General features: G+C 49.5%; 1 protein-coding gene across 9 annotated transcripts in view; it reads left to right on the top strand.

Moving 5' to 3' along the window:
* Nucleotides 1–16653, top strand: part of CLEC16A (C-type lectin domain containing 16A) — a 240646-nt gene that overhangs the window by 90479 nt on the left and 133514 nt on the right. For all 9 annotated transcript variants that reach the window (XR_014236203.1, XM_082362953.1, XM_082362954.1 and 6 more), the window contains exons 15-18: nucleotides 73–117; nucleotides 2747–2797; nucleotides 5879–6007; nucleotides 14302–14422. Coding sequence is in view for 8 of the 9 variants with exons in the window: in XM_082362953.1 (XP_082219079.1) it covers nucleotides 73–117; nucleotides 2747–2797; nucleotides 5879–6007; nucleotides 14302–14422 (346 nt within the window). In the remaining variant the exon portion in view is untranslated. The remainder of the gene's footprint in view (nucleotides 1–72; nucleotides 118–2746; nucleotides 2798–5878; nucleotides 6008–14301; nucleotides 14423–16653) is intronic.

Below are 16653 nucleotides of genomic sequence, written 5' to 3' on the forward strand. Positions count from 1 at the left end.
AGAATTTGTGATTTACCCAACTCACTCGCCTCGGTAGACCTGCCCCCTCACACCCTCCCTCTCTTTTAACAGGGAGCCCGAGAAGAAAGTGTCCACCTGGTGCGGCATTTCTATAAGGTAAACTGCCAGAACTCAGGGGTACAGCAGTGTGTGTGTGTGTCGTATAAACCAGACTGTAGTGTCTTCAGTTATTTCTTACACCCTATGGGTCCTGAGTAAAAATGTTCAATTTCATCCTCTCCGGAGCAGTGGTCTCTGCACTTATCTGTCCATGCTCTTGTATCAGTACAACTTTTGAGGACTCACCCCTAGTATGGGACTGTTTATTTATCAATTATATATGAATTTGTTTATTGATGAATTTACATGTAAATGATGAATTATATACAGATACTCATATGACTAAATAATACATATGAACTTACGTGTTCATGAATTACATATGCTTATACATATAAAATAACTGAATTACATATGAGTTTATAAATTATATATATGTGTAATATTTACATACATGTACAGGCAGACCTCAGAGATACTGTGGGTTTGGTTCCAGATCACCACAATAGAGCAAATTTCACAATAAAGAGAGTCACGCAAACGTTTTGGTTTCCCAGCGCTAATCAAAGTTGTGCTTACACTGTACTGTGGTCTGCTAAGTGTGTGATAGCATGGTGTATAAAAAAAGGTACATACCTTAATTAAAAATACTTTATTGCTAAAACATGCTAACTATCATCTGACAACACAGGGTTGCCATGGACTTTCAATTTGTAAAAAAAAATTCAGTATTTGTGAAGCAGTAAAACAAAGTGCAATAAAATGAAGTGTGCCTGTGTGCACATACAGGCTCTAAACATTTATCATGAATTTAGTGAGAGCTGGTAAAGGACCACCGTAACTTTCAGTATTTGGAAAACTTGTAGATCTGTCTTCAGTTTCCAGATGATTCGTTTTAAGATACTGCATTGTGATGGTTTTGTTTACCTCTGTTCTTAAGGCATAATATAGCCTTAGGCAAGGCTCATCATTTGTCAGCAACAGTGGATTAATCCATATGCCAAGCGGGCTTAGTAGTTTCTGACTTTTTGGCCTCCACATCACATCTCTCCAGATCCAGTGAGTGGTGGTTTGCCCTTGTACTCTGGCTGATGAAGAGATCCTCCCTGGAGGAGGAAAGGCGTCGGCCCCGCCCTTTTCTCATTCACTTGCACTGTTATTCATTGTTTGTACTCTCCTTAAACTGCTGTGAACTAGATACATATATGCACGGGAATCTTTTTCTTTGTAAGAAGCTTTTTAAGCCACTGCCCATTATTGTCAGTGTTCGTTGAGATAAAACCAGGTCATGTAATCTGGAAGTGTACCTCGCCGGGATCAGATGATGCCACGCAGCTGCAACACGGTGGACGTGCCCAGACAAGGGTGGCACCACTGTGGGCCCCACGCACTGGGGCAGAAATCCCAGTCTCCCCTTAGACCGGCCCAAACCACACTTGGCCTTGCAGTGAGGATAGGAGTCCTCGGCAGAGTCATCTTTGAAGCTCTTTCCAGTATAACTGCTCTTAGTTTATTCCCCTGTCCCCCCACCCCCACCCTGGCCCCCAGAAAGCTTCTGGATTGCAAAAACAGGAAGACATATAGGTAGGCATCTTCCCAGAGGATTTTTCTTTCTCACTGACAAAAGGAGAACTGCAGTTGAATTGCAGCTCCCTTCTCCCAACCCAGATTTTTCTCTCTTGTATCCTAAAAGGTTTGCACCCTAAGTACAGTATCTCACAAGCTTATGGATATTCTCAAGGGTTGCTATTTCTGTGGTTATTGCATGGTTCTCACACCACACAAGAACTTTCAAGTTTACCTGTGGTTCTGATCACTGGAAAAACATATAGAGGACCTATTGCTTTTCCCACCCCCAACTGTGTGTGTGTGGCCGGGGGTGGGGGGGGGGAGGGCGCTTAGGAGACAGGCCAGCTCTAACAGCCCTGACTCGCTCAGCCAAGTGTCCCCTGCCCTCCCCCGCTGCGGTCCTATCCAGGGTGGTCATAATGACCGTGTGCATCAACTCATTTTGTCTTCCTATTGCACAGACGTGGGCTTTCATCCCAGTCTTGCAGTGAAACAAAGAGAGGCTCCAAGAGGTATGGCTGAGATTGGCCCCTGGTCTGTGTGTCTCAGAGCCAATTCCTCCCCGCCACCCTGTTCTGGGAGGGACCTCCGGGGCAGAGTCATCAGGGCTGCAGGAACTCCACAACCCCAAAGGCGCGCCTCAAAAACAAATGGAACAAGCCGTATAATTTTAGAGTTAAGCATATTTAATCATACTCTTCCTTTCAGAGGTGTGGAGCCTCTTAGCTTTAACATGACAACTTAACCGAGATTCTTATTTTCTCCAACCATTCTCAGCAAGCAGATGACGTTAAATACTTGAAACATTAACCCTTTTTATATTTTAATTATATATGAAGTTATTTTTGTTGTTTTTAATTAACTGCCTTGACACTAGAAATCTAACTACACATGCTTGAAAAAAAGGAGAAAAGCATTGAGGTGCAATTTGATATTTGGGCTTTCATTTGGGTGTGTGTGTTCTTATTCACGTGTGTATTTCACTTCCTGGTGATTTACGAGAACTAGCTAATAAGAAACAGATGGCCCCAAAAGCCTGGAACTGGAGTTTATAATACTTTGTTGTTTATGGGGAAAAAAATGTGCATAATCTTCTCTTTCCTTCTTTTCTTTTTAGGGAGAAGAAATCTTTTTGGACATGTTTGAAGATGAGTACAGGAGCATGACGGTGAGTGAGGGGCCAGACGCGCTTGTGGGTATGCAAAGCTTGTCCTGCCGAACCAGGGGAGAATTCGTCTCATTCGGAGCTTTCCGTCGGAATGGCAGAGACTGGTGGGGAAGTGCATTGAAAACAGTGCCTTTTGATCCCCACCAGTGAAATTTCAGATGACATTCACTCCCCCTAAGTTAGGCTGAGTCATAAGTTGGTTCAGAAAGATTCACTTTGATATGAATAGTATTTGATTGAGGACTTAGTCCGTGTTGGGTGTGTACAGCATGTCATACATGTGAAATCTCTTAATCCCCACGTCAGCCTGATGGGAGTCACTGCTATCATTATCCTGCTTTTGCCGATAAGGAAATAAGAGAGAGCTTGAGGGAGGTGCCCACATGTGCCCAGCCATCGAGGAGCAGAGCCGTCACCTCCCAGTGTCCTGCCTTGCTCTGCATATTGTGCTGCCTCCTTCTTCTCTGTGCCACCAGAATGTTCCTGCACCTGGCTTTTCCTTGAACCTGCAGTGCCAGCCCGGGGTCTTCCCTGTCTTGCAGATGATTGCAGTTTGCTCTGTTTTGTTCATTTGCCTCTGCGTCCCCATAAGCACCTGCCCCTTAGTTGACACTCAGTAACTAGATGATAAATCGCCCTTTTCATGGACAAAAGAGTGAAGTGATTCGGGAACTTTACAATAAACCCAAGGGTTTAAAATGTCAGAAAGAAAAAGACAGCGTGTGCTGTGTAGCTCCCTGGGTCCCTGGCTCGTCTCTGGGCTTCTGGATGGCTGGGCCCTCACCACATCCTCGCTCACAGCACGTCTGAGGCCTCGCGGAGCCTTTTCAAGGGAAAAGTGTAAATTGGTATAATTCACCTCCAGAAATGCCCCAGCAGTGACCAGGCCTCCTCTCGGTGCTATGTGAGCTGCCCGTGTGCGCCTCACACCTTTGATGGCCACACCCCGTTATCCCCTCGACCCCCCCCCCCAAAGAGTGTCTCAGTCTTCTACTCTTCGGACCATGAATTGGAGTGGAGTGGAGTCAGTGGTCAGCTGCCGTCTTATGTTATGCCCGTGACGTCCCCTTCCACAATGTAATTCTCCAGAAGTTTGGCTTCTTGTTTGGAAACGTAAGGCTCGTGTGTCACTTGACAACACAGAAAAGCTTGGGCTCCTAAACCCCTGCACAGTTTCTGCTTTTGCTACTTACTAACTGGAACCCTGGGCGGGTTGCTTACTTCTGAGCCTGGATTTTTCCATCTGTAAAATGGGGCCCAGACCACACAGCTTTCCAGGCTGGTTGTGAAATACCTAAGGGCTGCTTCCTATAGAGGTTCAGCACACAGATACTCGGTTCCCCTCCCTCCTGCCCTAGGGAGCTTCCTGGGTTTTGTTTGTTTGTCTCAGTGACACATTTATTGCATGTTTTGCACAAAGCCTGGCACTCTAGGGAAGTAACAACTGACATATACCCAGCCCCCGTATCTGAGTCGTTAGCTCAGACTTAAGGAAACCAGCACTAAGCTCAGCGAAGTTGGGACAGGCTCTCGGGTGCTGCCAAAGCCAGGCCTTCACTTCTGACCCTTCACTGTTTTTCCTGTCACCTCTTGCTTCATGCAGAGGCATAATGGGCAGGAGTCCTAGAGGGGGCTTGTTGGGAGGTGGTTGAGAGCGGAGGGGTGGAGGGAAGAAAGTTACGAGGGAGCCGAAGGCAGGCCAGGAAGGCCCTGCGGGAAGGCTGGTACCCCAGGCGCCCCGGGTGGGCGACAGGGCTCTGCCACCCCCACTCTGGCGTAAAGGAATAGCGACGGTGGACCTCAGGCCTTTGGAGGAAGGCTTCACGGGTCCAAAAGAAGGTAGGCAGCGCGTGCGAAGGGGCTCCCTGTTCACCAGGTCTCTGGACGGCCGGACCCTCTCCACAGCTCTGCCTTGTTTAGTCAGCTTTATGTTACAGGAGGGAAAAGAAAGTGTGATATGATTGAAGCCCACTTTCTAAAAAAAGGAGTCACGAAAAAGCTTTTGATGCTTAAAGGAGTAAAATTAATTCTATAGAATATTTACCTGTGTGAAATGTCATTCCTTTATGATGCCAGGTAAATGAAGTGTCAGTGTCCAACAACACGTGCACATTAAGGGGTCAGTACTGATGCAACAAAGTTCCAGGAGGGGAGGTGATGTTAGCATGTGTCTTGGTAATCGGAGAAGACTTCCTGGAGGCGGTGTGGAAGGAAGCAGACAGCTCTGCCCTGGCTGGCCCAGTGGCTGTGGGCACGCGCCCTCCCTCCGAGCTCAGCGATCCCCTCTGTAGTATGGGACAGCCCCGGCACCCGCACAGTAGGAGGTGAACCCTGCAAGGGCCTGGCGAGTAGTAGGTGCTTAATAAGTGACTTGGTTCTGTTACCCCAGGTTAGAAGCCAGGGAGGCGAGGAAGGAAGGGGGAATGCGGGTTGTGTTGTGGAAATCATAGTGGGTCTGGAGCCGGGCAGGCCTGGGTCCGTGTCATGGTTCTGCCACCAGCCGGCTGAGTGTGCCCACATCCATTCCTCGGCTTCCCTGAGCCTCCGTTTTCTCTGTAAGTTCGGCAGCCTCCCTGTTGGGGTTGTTGGGAGGCTTGGACGGAGCCTACGTGCAAAGCCGCTAGTTCTCTGCCTGCCCCGCAGTCAGGTCCCCTTAAACGGGAGCCACGTCGCTACATCTGCTGTCGTCGTATTGGAAGTGCCAGCGAAGGAGGCGGGCAGCAGTCAGGCTTCCGCACACGGGGCAGACCACCCTAAAGGGACCACCGTAAAGGGCTGGCCTCCTTACTGAGGCCCCTCTCCCTGCTCGGGAGGGGAACAAGAGGGTGAGAAAGAAGAGCTTTTCACAGCAGGGAGGCAGCTTCTCCAGAGTGTGTGAGCTGTCACTGCAGATGAGGGGACATCTGCAACTTCGAAAACAACAAGGCACATCTCTCACATCTGGCTGCCTCGAGGCTTCACTCGGTCTGAATCGAGGTTGATGTGCTCTTTAATATGTGCAGATGGAGGTGAGAGGCCAGTGTCACCTGCCCCCGCCCCTTCCTCCCTTCAGTGAGCTTCCCTCCGATGTCTGTCTTCTAGATGAAGCCCATGAATGTGGAATATCTCATGATGGACGCCTCCATCCTGCTGCCGCCAACGGGCACGCCGCTGACGGGCATTGACTTTGTGAAGCGGCTGCCGTGTGGTGACGTGGAGAAGACCCGGCGGGTGAGTGGGCGCTGGACGCAGCCTCTCCTGGGCTGCTGCCCGCCAGGAGCACCTCCAGGGCGGGGGGCAGAGGGTTTCCGACCACATCCAGACCTGCCTTCCAACACGCCTTCAGAAGAGCCAGAGCTCCTCCCTCGCACCGCGCCACCAGGCCTAACTTCCCCAGGCGCGCTGCGCTTTGTTAAAGCAGAGATTGAAATTCCATCGTATCTGGCCCCAGTTGCCGGATGTCGGATGTCGGTGGCAGGCAGGCTGCCTTCGCTGGCGCGGAGCCGGTCCCAACCCCAGAGCTCTGAGAGAGGAAGCGGGGCCGGGCTTCTGCGAAGGAGCATGGGGGGGTGAGCAGTCGACATAGTGCAGGTGAGGCTGCTGTGAAATCAGCCCCGAGAGGCCGGGTCCCCCAGAGATGGCGTGGTGTTAAGGTATCTGAGGGATCTTGGGGGCGAGGCACACGCAAATGCAATTGTGATTCTCGCTGGCCTGCAGGAGAGGTGTGTGAAGAGATTAGTTCTCAGAACCCAGCTGCAGTGTGCGCTTCCGTTATCAGCACTTTTTTTCTGAAGCAATCTCCCAGGGCTGTTCAGGGTATTTTATCTCCCTGGTAAGATCAGTTTCTTTCTTAGAAAGCACCATAACCTTTTCCTAGAAAATCGTTCCCTGGAGATGTGGCGGTTAGTGGATAAATTAGAGGAATTCATTGCCCTCGGCTCCCGTTATCAGGCCGCATCTTCCTCTGAGTTAATCCAAGTGTAACCAGCGTGGCAGAAGTGTTTTAACCTTTAGATTTTGAGGGGCGGGATTGACTTGCTGGATCCGCCTAAAGCAAGAGGATTCCATGGCCTTCCTGCTGGCGATTTTGCCTCAGATGCCTGGCCGGGTGGGGGTGGGGCACAGAGGAAGTTGGACCCGTGTCTGCAGTCAATCCACATTCCCTGCTGTCTGACCAAACCCACAGCCCTCACCGCAGGACCCACCCTCTCTCCGGGCCAGTGACGCCTTCCTTCCTTGTGCTTCCAGCCAGGGCTATGGGCCCCGTGGCCGGGCACACGATTGTTTGCGGGTGGCAGTGTTTGCACTGGGCATCCTTGGCACCGGCTTTTACGGGGGGGATTGGTTCTGACAAATGCATGTCATGTCTGCACTCCTTCATGGAGTGGACATGCTCACCCTTAACCTTCGGTTGGCCTAGGAGATGCTCCCGAGCAGGGTAATGGCAACACACCCAGTCAAGCTATTGTGTCCCCAGGCCAGAGAGGACCCGTCCCCAGGTCCTCCTTGGACCCTGAGCCGGAAGGTCCAGAAGGTTGTGAACGTTGAGAGCTGCTGCTCTGGGTTGCATCCTGCCTGCTTTTCGGTCCACAGTGCGTCAGGTTTCCTTAACAGTCATATGAGCTCATAGCCTGTGTGATAAAACAGATCATTCATATCAGTTCTTTATATGAATTTCCTCACGTAATTCTACAGCCACCCTAGAAGGTTGGCGCTAGTATTATCCCCATCTTGCAGAGGGATAAACTGAGGCACGAAGAGGTCAAGTGATTTGCTCAAGGTCCCCCAGCTAATAAGTAGCAGAGCCAGAATTCAACCCAGGCAGTGTGGCCATTCTGACCCCCTGCCTGCCACTGCCGCCTTCGTTGTGTTTATTAGCCCCACTCCTCAAGGTGGGAAGAGGCAGCGCCAGTCCATGGGCCAAGGCCGTTTCTAAAGGAACGTGGGGTCAGGTCCCTCATCCTACCCGGGGAAGGAGGTGGAGCAGCACAGAGGGCTGGTCCTTGAGCCGAGACTGTGGGGAAGGGCTGGGCAGCTGGGGGAGGCAAAGGCCCAGAAAGACGTGGCACATTCACACAGGCTATGAGCTCATATGACGTGGCACTGCTGACGAAGAGGGGACCGTGGCTGGAGCCCACCGTGAGGGAGGCTACGTGGGAAGTGATGGGGCTCGGAGGAGCTGAAGGAGGCAGTTCCCAGAGGCCTTGGAGCCCAGCGAGGACCTTGGCCTTGTTGGCTGGTTCCTGGCATCATGTCCTGCTGGCTTGGGGCAAACGATCTTGATCCACAGGAGAAATTCAGGGGTGAGACGTATGGCAGAGGGAAGGTTGCTTGGGCTTTGGGGTTCCTGCTCCCTTCTGAGCCACTGTCTCCTCACCCAGAAAGCAGCAGTGCCTGCCCTGCCAGGGTCCTCAGGAGGACTCAGCAATAAGGCAGAAACACAAAGGCCAGTAGGTGCCTGAGGTTGGGGTTCTTCCTCCCTTGCCCTCACATCTCTCTTAGTTCAAGTTCCCAGGACTGTGCTGCCCGCCTCCCTTGCCCCAGATGGGCTGCACGGCCCAAACTGCTAACTGAAGCACAGGCAGAGCCCCTGGGACGTCTGGGCTTCCCTGGGGTTGCTTGTTTGGCCTTCGTCTGTCCGGTGAGTTTATAAAAGCAACTCTCAAGTCCCAGCATCCGTGGGTTTAGAGCCAGGGAGAAGATGGCAGGATGAGATAAAAGGGGGCTGGCCACCTCAAAGCAGAGCCATCCACCTGAGAGAAGCTTCCCTTTGTGACTTCCAGGATCCATTTCTGAAGGGGAATTTTGACCCCTCGCCCCAGTCCAGTTCCTGATGCAAGGCAGCTGTCTGGAATCCTCCAGAAGCTTAGCTCCTCGGCCCATTTCAAGCATCAGAACACAGCAGTGTGCTTTGAATTTGAGCTAAAGGAAGTGCATGGTTTAGCAAGCAATTGAGGGCTTATGTGGTTTGTTTCATGTTCTTTGATTGTATCCAGAGAACATTCCATCTCGTCCTGTTGGATTCAAAGGTTTTCCTTCCCTTTTTTTTTTTTTTTTTTTCCCTTCTCCCGAGTATAGACTTTTCTAACTTTTAGGAGGCTGACCCTTTTCAGAAATCCCACCCTTTATTTTCCTTAAGGACTTGTCAAAGTAGTTCAAACCACCCTTACTGGTAAATCATTCCTTCGTACGTTTGTCAAAGAGCCGCTGGACTCCTGAGGGTGCAGCAGTGAGCAGGGCATGCGGCCCCACCTCGGGGCCTCTCATCGCATGGAGAGAGGCAAAGTTTATGAACAAGTGTGATACCAGGCTGCAGTGAGGGCTCTGAAGCAAAGAGGGGGCACTGCTTTGGACAGAGTGATCAGGGGAAACTGCTCGGCCAAGGTGACATCTGAGCAGAGACCTAGAGAGTGAGAAGGAGCCAGCCAGGCAAAGATGTAAAGGAGGCACTTTCCAGACAAAGGGAGCAGTAAGTGCAAAGGCTGCGAGATGCAGAAGAGTAAGGCGTGTCCAAGGAGCGGGGTGACTGGAGCGGAGCGAGGGAAGGGGTTAGGAGAGGAGGGTCAGAGCCTTGCAGACCACGGGGAGACATCTGGCAATAAAGTCATGTTTTCCCTCTTGCCTTTTGCAAGTTACACCATTTATCCTATCATTTGACATGTTTATCAAGCATTTTCTAGGCACTGTGCTAGATGCAAGAATAGACAGAAAACAAATAATACAAAATAAGACCAAAATAGCAAGAGTGCCACTGAGCCATCCCATCTAAGAAGGGAAATTCATGTTGAAATGAGGTCACAGGAACTACTGGCATCTGATGAGGACATGCATGCATAACCTTGGACTTGAGCTGGACCCACCCCACATGGAAGGGCAGTTGAGAGAAGCAGTTAAGAAAGAACACAGGCTTACAGACCAATCAAGGTTCAATCAATCCCAACTTTAGCTGTGTGACCTTGAGCAAGTTACTTAACCTCCCTGAGCCTCAGGTTCCTCATGTGTCCTGCCTCTCAGGTCTTGCCCAGAGTAAATGGGAGAGAGCAGCTGTGAGGTGCCTGAAGAGCGGTAGAGCATTCTAGCATCTTGAGTGGGAAAGAAACAGTCTTTAATGATCTAAACCTACTGAAGCTTAATGCTAGAGAAAATAGAGTTAGGGAGAGGACTTTCTGGTGAATACCCAAAACTGAATTTAAGCCACTAGCCATTTTTTTTTTTTTTAACATCTTTATTGGAGTATAATTGCTTTGCAATGGTATGTTAGTTTTTGCTGTATAACAAAGTGAATCAGCTATACATATACATATATCCTCATATCTCCTCCCTCTTGCGTCTGCCTCCCACCTTCCCTATCCCACCCCTCTAGATAGTCACAAAGCACCGAGCTGATCTCCCTGTGCTATGCAGCTGCTTCCCACTAGCTATCTATTTTACATTTGGTAGCCATCTTTATGGAGTAACCATGGAAGCCATTATGAAATAAAGATATTTGCATGAAGTTTTATTTGTCCCTCCGTTCGTTCTGTGTCCCTGTTCCCTCGTAAAACCACAAACAGTTTTTGTGTTTATCGCTATTGACATTGAGGAAATAGGCTATTTTGCTTTTACTCTTTGGATGTATATCATGCATTAAAGAAAATACAATAACATCTCATGAAGTTTCGAAAGTAGGGGGAAAGAATTTCCTGTGATTTCATCACCCTAAACAAACAATACATTTTGTGTGTCTCCTCCCATTTTTGTTTGCAAACACATCTTTTCATGGTTGCGTGGGGCATGGACCCATGGACTTGCATTCATCCTTGCTGCTTTTCTCTCTCCATTGTAGAGCAAGAAGTTTTTTATACTGTGCTACAGTTTTAATAAGCCTAATTTCTTACTGCTGCATAAAAAGTTTATCTGGTGACTTTTGCCATAATTTACTCAGGCATTTTCCTGCTGGTGGACATTTTGGTTGCTCCCAGTATTACATTATTTTCAACTAAACTGTAATGAGCAGCTTCACAAATACAGTGTTTCCTTTCTTTTGGCTTATTTCTTTAGGATAAGTTCCCAGAAGTGGAATTTCTGGTTCAAAGGGTATGAACATTTTTTTGTGTGACTCTCTACATATTGCCAAATTGCTTTCCCAAAGGGCTATGCCCACTTTAAACTGCTTCAGCACTCTTTTAAGAATGACTGACTTCCACGGCCTCAGTGGGCTCCTAACCTGAGTGACTGTCGCCTGAACTCATCAGCTTGCACACGCGGCAAGGGCAGCGGAAGAGAGGGCTCGGACCAAGCGTTGCTCCAGGGCTCAAGGTGTCCCCTCCACTATCTCCCACCCTGTGATTGTGGTGGTGGGCACTCCATTTCCAGAGCTCCAGCCCAGGCTCGGGGGATCCACGTGACTCGCCTGACCCCAGGATGAACCAAGTTCTGTCTGACTTGGAAGCCATCCCCCACCCCACTCATGGGGCTCTCCTTGCCAGGGCTTACTCCCAGCTGCATGGAAGCAAACCGGAAAAGTCTCTTCTTTATATTTGAGCTTGGTCAGCCATCACGCCTTTCCAAATCTAATCTCTTCTTCCAGAATCAGTCTTCGTATCGTTCTATGAAAACACCTCAAAGAATAAGGATGCCTTTTTCCTTTTCAGTAATACTTTTAAACTTGCACATTTATTTAGCAAAGTCAAGAAAAACACTCAATAAAAGCCTGGGCCCTAATCCTTCAGTCTTTTGAAGGCAAAGGCATGTGGTTGGAAGAACACAGACTTTGGAGTCTGGTTATTAGTTGAATCACCTTGGGCAGGCTGCCTAACGTCTCTAGGCTTTGGTTTCCTGTCTATAAAATGGGAACCATGCAGGGTTGTTAAAAGGCTCGAACGAGGTGACACAGTACAACCCTCACCTGTACCTGGCAGGCCATGGGTAAACAGAGGGAGCGGTTATTGTTTTAGAGGGCAGTGGGATGATCTGATGACCCTTATCCTGGTATCTCATCTTTCTTTTGTGGATTCTCCGAGTTGTGGGGCTGGTCACCATGCCTGCCAAACCCCATAGACGCCCATGGGAGCCCAAGTGGAGTACTTGGCCCTGTGGGAACCTGCCCTCACATTCATGGGTGTGGGTTTCTCACATGCTCTTCCTTCTCTTAGGAGTTGGGGCAGGACACAGGAAAAGTATTATTGGGGGTATTTATTTTGTTTTATATTTTTAATTATTTTATTATTGTTATTATTTTGTATTCCTGGAAATATCTTCCATTTTGTTACTTGAAGAGCAAAAGCAGATGTTTCATCAAAAAGGTCTACCTTAGGAGCCCAATTCCAGGCTCCTTTAATGTTGGAAGGTTTCTGGTTTTCAGAGTGATCGGGCTGTAGGAAGCCACACACGTTTCTCCTTTCTCATCCCCCAGCTTTGGTCCTGCTTGATTTCTTTGCCTTCAGAACTCCGAGAGGAATGGGTTTTTGACACAGAAAAACCCTTCTTCTGTTTTATTTCCTTTTTCTGTTTTATTTCCCCTCATCTCCGAGGTCAGGACTCCTTACTTGAGAGCTCAAACAGCCAAATAGTTTAAGTGACCACCCACATCTTGGGCTTTCTGCACTTGGGCTGGGTTTGAATTCCCTTGTGTATATGCCTAAGTGACACAAGTATCAAACATTCCTGGTTTCAGCCCCCACCTCACCTCTCTCAAGTGTGAACTTGATCGCCCTGCCCCTCTCAGCTCCATTCCTTCCTGCTTAAATCTTTACATTGCAATAAGGTGCCTATGGTGCTTGGCACGCAATTGGTGCTTAATAAAGAAAACCTGTGTTGCTGGGTTTATAGTGAAACTACAACTCTTTTTCTTCTGATTATTACAGATGTCTTTATGAAGACTGCACTTTAAAACGTTAAAAACAATCCGATCAATGCCACCACCACCACCATCATTATCATATAAAAGCTTATCTTTTCTCTAGTGCTTCTGGTTGACAGAGGAATACCTGACCTCAGAATAGGTCCAGGAGATAGGACTGTTCTTCCAGTTTTCTGCATTAGGAAATTAAGTAATTGGCCCAAGGTCTCCTGCCAGTTCTGGGCCAAGGCAGGATTAGGGTTCAGAGGTGCCCACGGGCACCCTGGTTGTCTGGGTCATCGGGAGCCAGTGCAAGCCTGGCTCTTTGCAGGCAGTCATCTGTCCCCCCCCGCCTCTTGCTTTGGGAGGCACCTTGTCGTATAAAGGGCAGCCTCCCGTCTCAGTGACCCAGGCCTACAGCCTCAGAACTTGGAAACAAGAGGACCCAAAAGCGGCCACGTGGCTCACCAGTGGCGACAGTGGTTTGTCCCTGTGGCCTCCCCGTGCCCAGATGTGGAGTGGCGGGAGTAAGGGGAGGCTGCCCCTTTACAGACCCCGTGCTGGCTGCTGCCCCGCCAGGGTCATCTCAGAATCTCCCAGCAGCCCCGTGCGGTAGAGACTCCGCCCCCATTTCACGCAGGAGGGAATGGAAGCTCGTGGGGGTCAGGGGCCTTGCCCAGCGTGGTGGAGCTGAGAGTCCAAGGCAGACCTGTATGTCTGACTCAGGAGCCGTTTCCCTCGGGCAGGCCCACCAGCTACGAGTCAGGGCAAGTGGCCCAGAGGCCACCTCCCCTGTGGCTGCCCGTCCCCTTCCTGGCCTCTTGTTGGTGGGCAAGTCAGCCCCAATCTAGGACTCAAGGGGAGGGTACCTCCAGAGCAGGCTAACGCCAGGGTGAAGGCTGCTTTCTGCACAATCTTGTCTGGTTTCCAAGGCCTGGGATTCTGCTTTGTTTCTGCTCTCTGGAAATGCCTGCTCACGCTGGAGTCCGCCAGGACTCCTCCTCGATGGGCCAGGAATCCCTGTGCTGATGGGGGCCACCTCTGTCCCCAGAAAGCTGGCTGGGGAAGTCTGAGGGGCTCTCGGGGCACTGACATCACTGCACACTTGCCAGGTGCCAGGTCCTCTGCCCTGTCAGTGGCACAGCCCCTGTTGTGAGGCCAAGGGGCCGAGGCTCCCGGGTGAAGGGCTGCCTGGTCTGGCCGGCGCTGAACCCCACCAGCATCTCACCTTCTGTCTCCCTCACCCCCACATTCAATAGGTGGGTCCTTGAAACACTCATGGTTTGGATTTCCAAATTCCGTGCTGGTTTAGTTGGAAGAGGCCTGGTTCTTGCCCTCCGTAGATGTGAGCCGGGGGCAGGTCACTTGGCCTCCTTGGGTCTCAGTGCCTCATCTGCGAAGCGGGGCTGCCTGCTGAGCAGGGGTGCCATGAAGGTCACATGACACTAGAGGAAAGGTCCTGGCGAGTGACAGGTGCTCAGTGAGGTGAAGTGGCCCAAACCTGAACCTGTGGATAATTGAAAACAGGGTGCATCCTGGATTGTTTTTTATCTTGGCTCTGAAAGCACCAGAACCATGACTGAGAGAGGGGGGCTTTATTTTGTTTGTTGTAAATCAAGAGTCACTGTGTGATTTCTCCGTATGGAGCATCTCACCAAAATGACTTCAGTTTCCATCTTCTCTGCTCTCCAAACTGTTGGTCCAGGCCATCCGGGTGTTCTTCATGCTCCGTTCCCTGTCACTGCAACTGCGAGGGCAGCCCGAGACCCAGCTGCCACTGACGCGGGAGGAAGACCTGATCAAAACGGATGACGTCCTTGATCTGAGTGAGTTGGTCACCCCAAGTCACGGCGAGGGGAACACCACCAGGCTGGCTCACGCGTCGCTCGGAGGGTCATTTGCGACCTGCATGTTGTACTGGGATTGATTCGTGACCGTGAGCTAACAGAGTGTGCTTGTCACACGAAACTCTCAAAGAAAGGGCCCTAGATTCTGGGCACCTTGAAGTCAGTCTGTGGGCCCTGCTTTCTGGAGACCAGTGGGCGCTGTGCAGGGGTTTTGCTGAAAGATCTGTGCATGGGGATTGGGGTCTCAAGCGGGGGTGGGCACAGCTCCAGGATCCCTACCCTCCGTATAGTCATAGCAGCACCAGTCTGATTGGTTTTGTGTATTAAAGGTTGTCTGTATGATTTTAATGAGGATTCTAAAGGATTCTGCTGCTAAAACAAAGAAAACTTTCAAAAATGCAAATCACCAGCATTTAGGTAAAGATGATGGCTTTGGAAGCCAGAGAACCATGTGCTTAGCCTGCAACCCTGGGCTTCTTATTTAACCACGCAGTGCCTCAGTGCTCTACTCTGCGGTGTGAGGCTGAGATTTAAAGGAGACAGTGGGTATAAAGCCTGGTCATGTTCCCGTAACCCTTCTCATATTCATATAACTCTCTTTTTCCTCTGTTTGCTGTGGGGCACGTGCACACTGATGGGCAAGATAGTTTTTTGTTTCTTAAAGACATGATGATATTTTAGGACTCTTTGGTTATAAGAGACAGAAAACCCAACTTAGACTAGCCTAAGGAAAAAGAAAGGGGAATTCGCTGATAACCACTGTAAAACCAGAAGTAGTCTGCCTTCAGGCATGGCTAGATCTAGGTACTCAAGCAATGTCATCAGGAAGCTGCCACCCTCCATCTCTCAGCTCTGCTTTCCTTTGTTCTGGCTTCATCCTCCAGAGGGCTCTCACCAAGTAGTGACAAGATGACCAAGATCTGCTGAACTCGCTAAGCGGCGCTGACAGAAACAGAGCTTCTCTTTCCCTATAACTTTTATAGAAGTTGGCTAGGCCAAGGTCACATGCTCAGCTGTGGTGCTGGGAGGTGAGACCTGTTCCTTTTGAACCCCATCACCTGGGGGTGAGGAAGGGAGGGGGCCCTCAAAGGAAAATCACAAAGAAGAGATGGGAGCTGGAGAGGCAGGAGCAGCAGATGGCCGCTCTGTAGTGTACGGTGATGAGAGGGCCCTTGTTTTAAATCAGCGTTAATGAAATATAGTTTACATCCAATAAAATTCATCAAGTTTTAGTGTACAATTGAATGAGTTTTAACAAAACTCATTCAGTTGTGTGACCAGCAATTATGATATAGACCATTGAGGGCTGGCTTTTGAGCCAGGTACCCTTGCCCTGCTCTGTATTCCCTCGAGCAAATGATCGAAACCACCACAACTTCTGTTTCCTCACCTGTAAAATGAGGATGATCTTCCTCACATTACGGGGCTGTTTTGAGACTTGAGTGAACTGTGATATGAAATAGAATGTGACCGAGCATAGTGCCTCGCACATGCTCAGGAAACCGGCGTATTACCCAATAATCAAATGCGGTGGTGCCTATGAAGAGCAGGGCTCGCTGCCTGACACGTGGAAGGTTCTCGGTAAATGATTATTATGGGTTTTACCTGATGTCCAACTCCTTATTCTTGCCTCCTCTTGGTTTTTGCTCTTTTTTCCTTCTCTCTCGGAAGAACAAGGAAGCTGCGTCCCCTCTGTGCTCTATGCCCATCTTCTTTGGCCCTTTTCCCCCTTGAGAAATGGTCACAGGGGTTTCTGTAAAGGTTTAAATTGATGGAATTGGCTGGAGAGACCCATAAACCCATCTTTCTCTGATTGGATTCAAGGAAAGAGAGAGAAACAGTGTGCTTTAAAGGGGGCCACTCCATCAAGGCAGCAAGAATGTTTGCATCCGTGAAATGGAATTAAATTTTATGCTGGGAATTCATATTCCCTCCCTCCTCCCGCTAGGAATGGCCTGCTGAAACAAAGGTTAAAAGTATTTCACTTATCAATTTTAATTGATTAGATTGCTAGTTGAGATCACTTAACTGAGCCTTTTTGGGTAGTTGGCCATTAAGAAAGTAATGGCTGTCTGTCTTTACCCAGCCTGATTGCAAATTATGTCTTTGCTAAAGAGGGTGCCATCCAGAAAATACTATGAATTATGGATTTTATGAGCATGTGGTACTAGAGTAAGATACGCACGTGTTGACTTTTCTTTTTGGTGTTT

This window comes from Balaenoptera borealis (assembly GCF_965194805.1).
Source record: "Balaenoptera borealis genome assembly, chromosome: 16".
In the NCBI taxonomy this organism is placed as follows: Eukaryota; Metazoa; Chordata; class Mammalia; order Artiodactyla; family Balaenopteridae; genus Balaenoptera; species Balaenoptera borealis.